At 44.2% G+C, this 13,708-nt stretch overlaps 1 protein-coding gene across 1 annotated transcript in view; it reads right to left on the bottom strand.

Annotated features, from left to right (window-relative positions):
- Positions 1-13,708, bottom strand: part of LOC126181718 (uncharacterized) — a gene marked incomplete at its 5' end in the record, with an annotated part of 89,602 nt that overhangs the window by 20,370 nt on the left and 55,524 nt on the right. Inside the window, 2 exons of the mRNA XM_049924796.1 lie at positions 1,456-1,847; positions 8,883-9,083. Coding sequence (XP_049780753.1) covers positions 1,456-1,847; positions 8,883-9,083 — 593 coding nt within the window. The remainder of the gene's footprint in view (positions 1-1,455; positions 1,848-8,882; positions 9,084-13,708) is intronic.

Here is a 13,708-nt window from a genome sequence, read left to right on the forward strand (position 1 = left end):
GACAGGATTGCGTTTGGGCCCTTACCTACTGCCGTGCAAGTTGAATGAGCCCTTGTGTCTTACGTATCTTTGCAATATTTTGCCTGACGCATTACAAAAGAGTCCACTTGTTGCTCGGTAGCAGCTATGGTTTCAGTGTGATGGCACACCGCCCCGCATCAGAATGAATGTGGGTAACTATTTAAATGAAGCGTTGCCATGGAAATGGAATGGTCTTGGTGATCGAATGTTCTTGGCTTCGCGTTTCACGGAATTTAATCCAGTAGGCTTTTATTTGCGTGGACACTTGAAGTCAGAAGTTTATTGAATTCTACTCATGATTTAATAGCTCGCGTGCATGCTGCTTCAGCAATGGTGGATGAAGGAGTGTTGCGTACGGTCGAGCAAAGTAAGGTGCAGAGACTGGCGAAGCGCTTACAGACGCACGATAGTCGCTTTGAAAATATTCTCTAAAGTGAATATTTCTCGTGCGTTTACGTTCAGAATGTACAGAACGTTCAGAATGTACAGAATGGCATTATTGTGCGTACCATAAACTGCAATCTAAGAGTAGCCTACCTATCGTTTTTTGTACCCCATTGGATACAATGTTACTGTATACACTGTTATTTTCTGTTGCCTTTGTTCGTATCACTGACGAAACTGAGTTGTCGTTTACGTCTCTAAGAAGTTGTGTAATGTCTTAATGCCTAAATAAAGCAGGTGGTAACAGAAAGAAATACAAAAGATACCGCATTGTGTAGGTGTAAATTGCAAACAGTCGAATGCTTTTATTGAAAAAAAAATTCGCACAAAAGCGACTCCACCATCAAGTCTTTATGGGATTGCCTTGTCTCACTCAGATAATGGGTCAGCTCTGGCACACCGCGGAGTTCATGCTACTGTTGTCGGCCACCATGCATCCTAGAGCCCCATATTTTAAATCGCATTTGTATTAAATCTATTGACAAGACTAGATTTTGGTAGATACACTTTTCTCTTGAACTGGGATGAGGGACTTATCCCGATCGCCTACTGTGGAATTTTTTCTTCAACATGTATATGAAACCTGTAGCAATTTTTTCTTCAACGTGTATATGAAACCTGTAGCATGAGATACAATGAGTCATCTGAAAAACTTTTTTTTACGTAGAACGCCGCACTGTTTGTAAATCAACGAACTGCAGTGGGAGATGCTGCAAGAAAGGCACTGCGTATCGAGGAAAGACTGAAAATACGGAGGAACCAGCATTCCAAGTAATACTAGTAACTCCAGCTTATTTGTGTCTTAATATCCACAGTGACAAAAGTTGTTGAGCTGGAGCGTATGTGGAATGACAGCATCTCTTCCATTGGATCATCCGTGAACGGAAAAGGAGAGTTGTGTTGCAGGGTGAGTGAGGGTGGCGATCCAAAACTGCATATGAAAATTCCGCAGAAACGATACTGCCTTTTCTGAAACGGCAGCGAGCGTACCTGAGCACGCGCTGCGTGCGGTCGTACTCGGCGACCTGGTCCTTGATGTGCACCTTGTGCGAGTGGCGCTGGCTGACGGCGATGAGCGCGTGCCGGCCGCTGGGCACGGGCCGCTGCTCCACGCGGTAGTAGCAGGTGGCGTTGCGCGGGTACACGCCCGGGTAGTTGGGCGACTGCACGCGGCAGGCGCGCGCGTCGCAGCGCTCCAGCACGCGGTCGCAGTACGAGCCGGGCACCAGGTCGCCGCGCCACGCCGGCACGCCGTTACCGCTGCCACTGGCGCCGCCGCTGCTGCTGTTGGAAGCTGCCGACAGGTTGCCGTAGCGCACCCGCGCTTCCTCTTCGCGCAGCACCTTATACGACAACTTAAAGTTGAAGTTGTAGCCGATTCCCTGCGAAAAATAAAAGACTGCGTCTCACTCAAAGCAATAAGGCTTTTGCTGTTTTATGACTCAGGACCAACTAAATTTAAATAAATTTTTGGGCGAGTTCATAAGGTCCTGTTTCTACGAGTATTTAATGGATCTGCGCTCTACAAGAACTGTGGTTCAGTATTTTGATGCACTACGTGAATGACGTACTAAATAGTACGATAGCCAGCGGCCTTGCCGCAGTGGCAACACCGGTTCCCGTCAAGCGCTGTCGGGCTGGGCTAGCACTTGGATGGGTGACTATCCGGTCTGCCAAGCGCTGTCGGCAAGCGGGGTGCACTCAGCCCGTGTGAGGCAAACTGAGGAGCTACTTGATTGAGAAGTAGCGGCTCCGGTCTAGGAAGCTTGACATACGACCGGGAGAGCGGTGTGCTGATCACGTGCCCCTCCATATCCGCATCCAGTGACTCCTGTGGTCTGATGATGACACGGCGGCCGGTCGGTACCTTTGGGCCTTCATGGACTGTGAGGGACGAGTTTAGTTTTTTAAGTGGTAGCATTACCGGTAGTATTCGTAGCATAATTAGGAAAAGAAACATACATGAAAATGTAACAGAGAAACTGGAAGCCGACGACTTCTATTCGTGTTGTTTGTTTGTTTGGTTGGTTTTTAGCACATAATTACATCAACACGTCACTCAGTGTCGGTCCATTGTCTATTTTATATCCTTACAGAATATAAATTGCATTTTATAAGTAATAAGATCGCGTAACTTCTGAGCTTTTATGTTAGCAGACAAATTTTGATGCACGTTCAATTTGTATGTTCAGATATATAGATTTAGTAAAAAAATGGTTCAAATGGCTCTGAGTACTATGGGACTTAACATCTATGGTCATCAGTCCCCTAGAACTTAGAACTACTTAAACCTAACTAACCTAAGGACATCACACAACACCCAGTCATCACGAGGCAGAGAAAATCCCTGACCTCGCCGAGAATCGAACCAGGGAACCCGGGCGTGGGAAGCGAGAACGCTACCGCACGACCACAAGCTGCGGACCAGATTTAGTACTCCATAGTATGTTATTCATTATAATCAAAGGTAAATAGTTTCCTATTATTATTTATAAATACGGAAGCTGTTTATTAATAATAGAAATATATTTTACTTAAATTCGACGATTTACTGGAGCGATGTTTGATATATTTTTCTTTAGCATTTATTTTATTTTACCTTTTCTACTACTATATGATAAACCAGTATTCTATTCTTCATTTTCACAGCACCGTTCCTCCGTTTCGCGTTACAAATCAAAAATTTTCGAATGAAACTTTAATTAAGTATTGACGGTTTAAATCATATTATAAATACAGCTTACTTTTAAGTGGGAGGGTAACAACGCGAAACAATAGTGTTGCGCACGTTAACCGGTTCTTCATACAACACCACTCAGTTGCTAGAGGGGTTCACGCTTCCGGTTTTTAGGGGAATCTAGTAAGACGCTGGCTGCATACGTGAAGAAAGAGTTTGGTATGAGGTAATGCCCGATAGGTATGCAACACACTTAACCTAAAGGTAATGCACTTACGACCTTAAGTGACCAAAGCTACTTGCAAAACTACCGTAGTCTGTGCTTAGTTACGATATTGCACTGTAAGCCACGGTAGTTTTACAGCTCTAGCGTTGAACGTCTTCCACGACCTCAAATTTGATGAGTTAATATCAAGAACAAATGAAAATTTGTGTTATGGGCTATTAGACCAAACTGCTTAGGTCATCGGTCCCTAGGCTTACACACTACTTAATCTAACTTAAACTAACTTACGCTGAGGACAACATATACACCCGTGCCCAAGGGAGGACTCGAACCTCAGACGGGGGGAGCCGCGCGAGCCGTGGCAAGGCGCCTGAGACCGCACAGCTACCCTGCGCGGCTATCAAGAACAGATTTCGATGTACTAGAAATAAGTACAGAATGAAACATTACAGATTTTTGCGACGTGACTATGTTCCCGTTTTGGTCTCCCAAACAAGTCTCAAACACAGGTCAGTTCTGACGTCGTTAATAGAAATACAGCCATAAATATTATGTCTTTGGAATCAAAACCAAATCACCTGTTGTCGAAGACCTGTCAGTTCTGCTGTTTTCATTGGGAACCGAGCAACGAAGATATGGTCTTCGCATTCTCAAGCAAATCCCAGGTTCTCGAAGACCTGCCAGGTTTGGCGTCTTCACAAGAAATTTAGTTTTTGATTCATCGTGGAGGAAAAATATACGCAATGAGAGACTTGGAGAACAGAATGGTTAAACTGAATTATGTCTTCTGTGCTTCTGGCATTGATTCGGTACAACGATCTGGCAGGTGTTGCTTCCTCTTTACATATCTGTCATAGAAAATTCAAGCACAGTGTGAAAAATATCTTCACTTACCTTCACTTTGTCTCTCAGTGGGTCCTTGAAGACAAATGTACTTATAGCTTTCACATTTTATTATCGTCGGAATGGCGTCAAAAGACGAATACAATGTTAAAAATTCAGTGTGAATGTGCAGCCAACCGCGAAAGACAACAAAGCTTCTCATTGGTGATTCCAGGAAAAACTACAATTTAAGCTGTTGTCTCTAAAATTCTGAAACAACACCATGTACATTTTTCCCGCTTGACAGTATATGAATCAAATACCAAATCAGAAATTCATACTTTCCCCTCTTTTTGGTTGTCTGCCATTTGATGGGGGCATTATAAATATAATTTTGCTGTACCTGAGAGCGTAGCTGTAGAACCGAAGACCACATTTTATTGGACCATACATCATTATAAGCCGTCTACTTTGAGGGGTACACGATTTTCCTGGTAAAAATACAGACGAATGTTTTGGAAACTTCCTTCTGTAGTCGTGTAATTTTCTTATGAGTTCTCCGTACAGTCACAGTAACACGTGGCTGCATTGGTTAAAGGTTTACTGTAAATCATACATCCGACAACAGATGTTTTTGATCAAATCATTCAGAACTTATTCTGAATTTACAGGTTTTGGGAGGACCAGGATGATCGGCACAAGGAGCAGTTTATGTAATTGACTACATGAGAAATTTCTATAATGCGGCAAACGTACAATACCGATTCGATTTTGTTTCGCTTCTAAAATTCAGAATAGTTTCAGGGGTAAGACAAGGCTGCAACCTGTCTCCACTGTTTTTCATATTATTTATGGATCATATGTTGAAAACAATAAACTGACTGGGTGAGATTAAGATATGTGAACACAAAATAAGCAGTCTTGCATATGCCGATGACTTAGTTGTGATGGCAGATTCGATTAAAAGTTTGAAAAGTAATATTTCCGAGCTAAATCAGAAATGTAAGGACAATAGTATGAAGATTAGCATCTCCAAAACGAAACTAATGTCAGTGGGAAAGAGATATAAACGGAGTGAGTGCCAAATAGGAGGAACAAAGTTAGAACAGGTGGATGGTTTCAAGTACTTAGGATGCATATACTCACAGGATGGCAACATAGTGAAAGAACTGGAAGCGAGGTGTAGCAAATCTAATGCAGTGAGCGATCAACTACGATCTACTCTGTTCTGCAAGAAGGAAGTCAGTACCAAAACTAAGTTATCTGCGCACTGTTCAATCTTTCGACCAACTTTGTTGTATGGGAGCGAAAGCTGGGTTGATTCATGTTACCTTATCAACAAGGTTGAGGTTACGGATATGAAAGTAGCTAGGATGATTGCAGGTACTAGTAGATGGGAACGATGGTAGGAGGGTGTCCACAATGAGGAAATCAGAGAAAAACTAGGAATGAACTCTATAGATGTAGCAGTCAGGGCGAAGAGGCTTAGACGATGGGGTCATGTTACACGCATGGGAGAAGCAAGGTTACCCAAGAGACAAATGGGTTCAGCAGTAGAGGGTAGGAGGAGTCGGGGCAGACCAAGGAGAAGGTACCTGGATTCGGTTAAGAATGATTTCGAAGTAATACGCTTAACATCAGAAGAGGCACCAAAGTTAGCACTGAATAGGGGATCATGGAGGAATTTTATAAGGGGGACTATGCTCCAGACTGAACGCTGAAAGGCATAAGCAGTCTTAAATGATGATGATGATGATCTAAAAGGGCATCGTATCTTCTCCAGACATAAGTTGCTATGCAACAGTTCATCAGTTAAGCCTCCTCACATCGACTACAAGTGTGTGACAGGAGTTGGTGAAAATACCCTTTACTTGCTACCCTTACGATGAAGTTCGTGGGTGAAGTGAGTGGTTCATGACTCTCGTTAGTATAAAATGTATTTCCAAAAATATCACGACCGTTTTGTATCACCTGTTTCACCAGACGGTCACTAGTGATGTCAACGGCTGGCCGCCGAGAAAATGCGGTGTCACATTACGTACTACGATTTTTAGACGAATTTTCCGTGTTTATTGAAAAGCACAATAAAAGCGAAATTCGAAAACACCACCAATCTGTACGCCGGTAGGGTATAAACGATCCTTGCGCAGTTCTGCTGACAAGTGGCGTTGTAACTTAACCAACCTTTCAAATACTTCAGTGAATAGAGACAGCAATGTAAGTAACCCAATAGATCCAACAATTATTAAAGATCAAAACGAACAAAACTAAGACAAAGGTAACTGAATGAGGTCAAATTGAAGCGACCGATGCTGAAGGAATTAGAAAATCTTAATTAGAAGACGTAGATGATTTTCTATGTTTGGACGACCAAACAACTAATGATGGCCGAAGTAGAGAGGATCCAAATGCGGAATGGCTATAGCAACGAAAGCATATCTGAGGAGAAAGATTTCGTTAAAAAGCAATATAAGATGAAATGCTGGGAAATTTTTTGAGAAGGTATTTTTATCTGTAAGCTTGTAGGAAAATGGAAAATGGACCAAAAAAAATACTAGACGAAAATACACTCCTAGAAATGGAAAAAAGAACACATTGACACCGGTGTGTCAGACCCACCATACTTGCTCCGGACACTGCGAGAGGGCTGTACAAGCAATGATCACACGCACGGCACAGCGGACACACCAGGAACCGCGGTGTTGGCCGTCGAGTGGCGCTAGCTGCGCAGCATTTGTGCACCGCCGCCGTCAGTGTCAGCCAGTTTGCCGTGGCATACGGAGCTCCACCGCAGTCTTTAACACTGGTAGCATGCCGCGACAGCGTGGACGTAAACCGTATATGCAGTTGACGGACTTTGAGCGAGGGCGTATAGTGGGCATGCGGGAGGCCGGGTGGACGTACCGCCAAATTGCTCAACACGTGGGGCGTGAGGTCTCCACAGTACATCGATGTTGTCGCCAGTGGTCGGCGGAAGGTGCACGTGCCCGTCGACCTGGGACCGGACCGCAGCGACGCACGGATGCACGCCAAGACCGTAGGACCCTACGCAGTGCCGTAGGGGACCGCACCGCCACTTCCCAGCAAATTAGGGACACTGTTGCTCCTGGGGTATCGGCGAGGACCATTCGCAACTGTCTCCATGAAGCTGGGCTACGATCCCGCACACCGTTAGGCCGTCTTCCGCTCACGCCCCAACATCGTGCAGCCCGCCTCCAGTGGTGTCGCGACAGGCGTGAATGGAGACGTGTCGTCTTCAGCGATGAGAGTCGCTTCTGCCTTGGTGCCAATGATGGTCGTATGCGTGTTTGGCGCCGTGCAGGTGAGCGCCACAATCAGGACTGCATACGACCGAGGCACACAGGGCCAACACCCGGCATCATGGTGTGGGGAGCGATCTCCTACACTGGCCGTACACCACTGGTGATCGTCGAGGGGACACTGAATAGTGCACGGTACATCCAAACCGTCATCGAACCCATCGTTCTACCATTCCTAGACCGGCAAAGGAACTTGCTGTTCCAACAGGACAATGCACGTCCGCATGTATTGCGTGCCACCCAGCGTGCTCTAGAAGGTGTAAGTCAACTACCCTGGCCAGCAAGATCTCCGGATCTGTCCCCCATTGAGCATGTTTGGGACTGGATGAAACGTCGTCTCACGCGGTCTGCACGTCCAGCACGAACGCTGGTCCAACTGAGGCGCCAGGTGGAAATGGCATGGCAAGCCGTTCCACAGGACTACATCCAGCATCTCTACGATCGTCTCCATGGGAGAATAGCAGCCTGCATTGCTGCGAAAGGTGGATATACACTGTACTAGTGCCGACATTGTGCATGCTCTGTTGCCTGTGTCTATGTGCCTGTGGTTCTGTCAGTGTGATCATGTGATGTATTTGACCCCAGGAATGTGTCAATAAAGTTTCCCCTTCCTGGGACAATGAATTCACGGTGTTCTTATTTCAATTTCCAGGAGTGTAGAAGCTTCTGAAATGTAGTGCTACAGAAGAATAATCAAGGCTAGTAGATCGAATAACGAATGAGGAGGGAATGGATCAAACTGGGAAGAAGAAGAATTTTATGGGACGACTTGACCAAAGGAACTTGATAGAACACGTACATCCAACTACAGGACAAAGGTAAGATCTGTCTGGAAATGGAGGGAAGTGTAAGGTTAGAAACTGTATACCAAGGTACAGATACAGTAAGCAGGATCATAAGCATGTGGGTTGCAGGTTCGGAGATGAAGAGGCTTGCCAACGATATACTAGTCTGGACAGCTTCATCAGAGCAGACTGAAGACCATGACAGCAACAATTGAATGCTGCTATAGTTGCCATATGGAGGAGTCGCCTTGAGGTTTCTCAACCGCTTTCATATTTCGTGGTAGAGTGTCTCTGAAAGACAGCAATTATGCAAAATACTGTTCTTCCCAGGATATCTGTAGTCTGCTTTGTATGCTTTGCCCTGCCGCTAGTGCTCTGATATTCAACCACATCACTGTAGGTTCTTGCAATGCAGAGTGCAAATGTTACTAAAGCCTTAAGAGCATTAAGCTAAATAAAAATGAATTACTTGATCTTCTTCGTTTAATATAAGCTCTGAACAGTTAATTTCGTTTAACATTTTGGCTGGAGGGTTTGCGGATCGAGATTTCCTTAGCTTAAGACTGAAAGTTATTGCAGACACTGACCTGCTCGGACAGCTTGTAGAGCAGCAGGGTGAGGTTGATGGAGGGCGTCTCGCTGTAGTAGACGGTGTAGCCCCAAGCGCTGCCGCACCACTGCCCGCCCGTGGATGGCCGGCCCGCCTCCCGGATGCTCATGTGGCCGTCCGGGCAGCCGTCGCTCGTGAACGACACGAACTTGCCCACCGTAAACGTGTCGAACGTCAGCTGAAACGCATACAGTGCCAGTAGTGATTACGACATCCTTAGACTGTACGTAGAAAACGTTAGTGTTGTCAGCTCTCCCATACGAAGGTTTACAGAAGAGGAAGATATCTGCCTGGTGCAGTACGACTGCTGCAGAGTCGGGCCTTATTAATGAGTACGCCACCTTCGAGCGTATAGGAGAGCCACTCCTTTCACTGGGATTTTCTTCATTACTGAAGCCGGCTTCAACATCTATCTATTGGTATCCCCGCACCGTAATACAACTCATTTAACTTTAGCTTTGCAAGAACCGTTAAGGACACAATGATTAAAATAATAAAAAATATTGATAGCATCAACATTAATCATAAAAACTGGGTGATACACAGTAAGAAATTTACACGTCAAGAGAAAGTAGAGCACAAAAGTAAGATTAGTGAGAGTAGAAGAGGGTAATACATTACAGCGTAATGAAAATGACGAATGTATTACGCAGTACCTAAACATGTATAAAGGGAATGAGGAAATAGGCGAAGCGTTCAATAACTAATGCAACACAGTTTTTTCGGTCAGTTTAGGTTTCAAAAAATACTAAATTTGTTGTCGTACGTCGTGGAATACTTCCGCTTCAGCACCCCACAGTTTCGTGAAGTTCCAATAGTGGCGGCGCTACACATACGATTGAAAATGGGAAGCACAACAGAGGTAAATAAATGTAAACGTCGTGTGACTAGGGCGTCCCGTCGGGTACATCGTCCGCCGGGTGCAAGTCTTTCGATTTTTTGCCACTTCGGCTACTTGCGCGTCGATGGTGATGATATGATGATGGTTAAGACAACACAACACCCAGTCCCTGAGCGGAGAAAATCTCCGACCCAGCCGGAAATCGAACCCGGGCCCTTACGATTGACATTCTGTTGAGCTGACCACTCGGCTACCGGGGGCGGACACAACAGAGCTGCTTTCTAAGTAGAGACAGTCATTTTCTTTTGGCGGAATACCAAAGCATCGCAGATATTCATAGAAGCTTGAACAACGTCTAGGGAGACTTGGTAGTGAAGAAATACACGGTGAGTCGTTAGGTGCGTCGTTGGTTATCATCGCAACAGGGTCGCGCACACCTGCCCCATCTTCCGCGTGCCCGACGGCCAGACACAGCTGTGACTGCTGCGGTGTTGGAACGTGGAGACACTCTCATTTGATGTGATCGACGGATCACAATCAGACTCTTCATTGCTCAAAGAAGGAGGAAAGGAAAATTGGGATTTAAGACTGGTTGACATGGAGATCATCAGAGACGAAGCTTAAGCTCTGTTTGTGTCTAGGATGGGGAAGAAAGTCGGTCATGACCTTTCAAGCGAACCATTCCGGCATTTGCTTCGAGCAATCTAGGGGAATGGCGGGAAAACCTAAATCTGGATGGCTGGACGCAGGTTTTAAACGGTGTATTAACCACTGCGCCATCTCCCTCGGTCACTGCTCAGCTGAAAGTCTCCGTTGGTAGAGCTGACACACTAGTCCATCAGTTTGGGTTCATCACTTCAAACCGGAATTACACCGGCAACCAATGGAGTGGCGCACCACACCACCACTCCTTGGAAGAAAATGTTCGAACCTGCATTCCCAGCCGGCAGAGTCATGGGCACGATCTTCTGGAACTCTGAAGCGAGTATTCTGATGTCCTCCCTCTGGTGCAACGATCGACTCTGAAGTCTATTGTGCTACTCTCAGTAAATCGTGGACACTGACAACGCAAGGCCTCACACAATTCTGCGCACCCGAGAGGAGCTCACAAAACTTGATTGGACTGTTCTTCCTCACCCTACAGCCTGTATGTCGCAACCTCCATCTGTTTGGCCTTATGAAGGATGCACTCCCTGGGAAGCAGTAAGTGGTTGACGGGGGAGGTTACTGATGCAGCAAGACATTGGCTCTGACATCGACCAGTAGACTTGTACCATGCGGTCATATAGGCCGTCTCGGAAAGGTGGTGTAAGGTCGTCGCATTGAAAGGAAACTGTATTGAAAAATAGGCTTTTGTACCCGAAAGAAAGAGGAATAATATGGTATATTGGAGTCTTGGATAAAACGAACCCGCTTTCAGAAAAATGTTTGTTGCATTACTTGTTGAACACCCTTACAGTAAAGAAAATACACAAACTGATGGAGCAGGCACCTAGAAACCATGCAGTCAAAATATTGCAGTGGCTGATATTTAAAAGCCAGAACTGGATTGTAAAATAATTGGATGGTTAACTGCTACTGGTTAGCTGAAGACTTTCTAGAGCGGAACAAATTGTTGTTGTTGCAGGTGATGATAACAGTTTCATTGTCATAATCCAGTCATAGATGACTAACACAAGCCTGTAGGAAATATGAACTGGTATTCATATAGAGTCAAAACATGTGAGTAAATCCACGAAATCTATAGGCAGTTTAGCAAATTACATGACTATATAGAATCGTAGCCGGTTTCCATCTTTAAAATGACCTAAGACGCACCACAAGGAGGTAACTAAACGCTCTTTCTCTCCATTTTCTTTCTGTTTAGCAAACATACGGAACTGTGTGTGTCTAGTGTCAGGAAGCTGATGCTCAAAAACACGACTAACATGTCTTCCATTGCCTACCACTGCACTGTAAAACGTGGTCATGTTACAAATTTTAAATAATTCTTATTTTTTACTTTATCTGGATTCTTACATGTGAAATAGCTAAAGGGATACTAACTACCTGGCAGCTTGTGAAGTGTCAGCTACTGTGCCTGAAGTTGAGTGGTTAATGAGGATGTCTTCAGCATGTCAATCCGTGCAAAGCTTCGACATGATACCGGAAGCGTGATGTAATCTATCTGTGGATTTCCAGAATGCTGGGTTAATAATGAGACAGCAGGTTGTGTTAAGAAGTTTCGGGTTACCTGAACCCATTTTCAGTTATTTGGAAGTGGGTTTAGGTAACTCAAAACTAGACATCAGTTGAACAACAAAACTGAATCTTGCAACTTTGGCTGCTTTATACGAGAAACTGGTAATCTCTTTGCCTGTCTAATTAAGCAACCGCCTCCTTTGCATCCCGCCAGCGGCCGTGTTTCTCTCTACTATGCCCAGTTAACGACAATGCGAGTTAGCTCGCTCTCACTCGTTATCCACCAATAACTGCAGGATAGCCGTCCAAGGGTAAGTGCTACCAGTTGTGTGGACACGGACACTACAAGCATTATCTATATACTAATTTTACAGCTTGTTGTTTCAGTAGAAGCCTCGTGGGTGTTATTCAATATCATTTAGAGTGTACGTATGATTGTCCAATATATCAAATGAAATGCCTCAGAAAAAGTCGCTCTGATTCGGTGGATGATGGCCGTGGATGTCGATCTGATGTTTGTTGCTATAGGATTCATGTGGGAAGTGTCGTCACAAGGCTGTCGGCACCGGCGATGGTTGGACTTGGTTGGTGACATCCTAGTGTGTAGGTATCGTGAGTTGTAATTCGGATATATGCACTGTGCATGAAAGTTTATATTATTTGTTTTGCATATGAGCTAAACCAGTTTTTAATCAAATGGTTCACCGATTTTTGTTTGGCTGACTTGCACTACTAAATTTTGCTGTCTGTTTTTGTCATAGTAATTACTGTCTGTTGGATGTGAGCCCGGCCTGCAATTCATGAAACATTTCTTATGATCACCTTGTATGATTTATTTTTGTAATAATTTTACCACTTCTTGTTTTATTTGAAGAATGTTGGGCGCAGTTGTTTACATTTTCTACATTCTCTTATAGAACTAGCTTGAGTCATTCGGATCCAACTTAAAGATTTCAGCTAATATCTCTCTGAATAACATATTCTATATTAGCTAATAAGTGTCCATTGCTTGTTGTAATTGTCTGGGGATGCTGCTGTAAGATGACGTGTCGATAGATGTTCAGAATGTTCAAATGTGTGTGAAATCTTGTGGGACTTCTAAGGTCATCAGTCCCTAAGCTTACACACTACTTAACCTAAATTATCCTAAGAACAAACCCACACACACATGCCCGAGTGAGGACTCGAACATCCGCCGGGACCACCCACACAGTCCATGATAGATGTTTAGCGTTGACTGATGAATTCTTCTTTGAAATACGTGTTAAGTGAAATCTCTTTGGCTGTTATTCGATTTGTTTCAGAAAGAAGCTTTACGTAATATAACGCTGTGAAACTTCGCTGAGAGTTTCTCGATTAAATCTTTTACCTGTTTCCTGATAGTCCTTTGGAAATGTTAAGTTCCATGTTTTTAAATGCAAAAGAAAAATAATTTCTTACAGTTATTAAATTATGTCTTTTCTGGGTGACTTCTCACATTTTTATTCGTGACACCTTTCCAATTCCTGCTCCTCGCATGATAAAACATTTCCGGCACCTTGAAACAAGACATCCGTTGATATTGCTCCTCTGTTTATGGCCTATAGTCTTTCAAAGTTTGTCGCCCTCATCGCAAAGCACCTTATTATATAAATACGTTGAGACGATCGTCTCTATTAACCTACAGTTGATTTTATATTATATTAGTATTTGAGGTAAAAATTAATATTCTTATAATGAGTTACCATTTTTAAGAGACTGAAATACACTCCTGGAAATTGAAATAAGAACACCGTGAATTC

The sequence above is a fragment of the Schistocerca cancellata genome, chromosome 1 (assembly GCF_023864275.1).
Source record: "Schistocerca cancellata isolate TAMUIC-IGC-003103 chromosome 1, iqSchCanc2.1, whole genome shotgun sequence".
Classification (NCBI taxonomy): domain Eukaryota; kingdom Metazoa; phylum Arthropoda; class Insecta; order Orthoptera; family Acrididae; genus Schistocerca; species Schistocerca cancellata.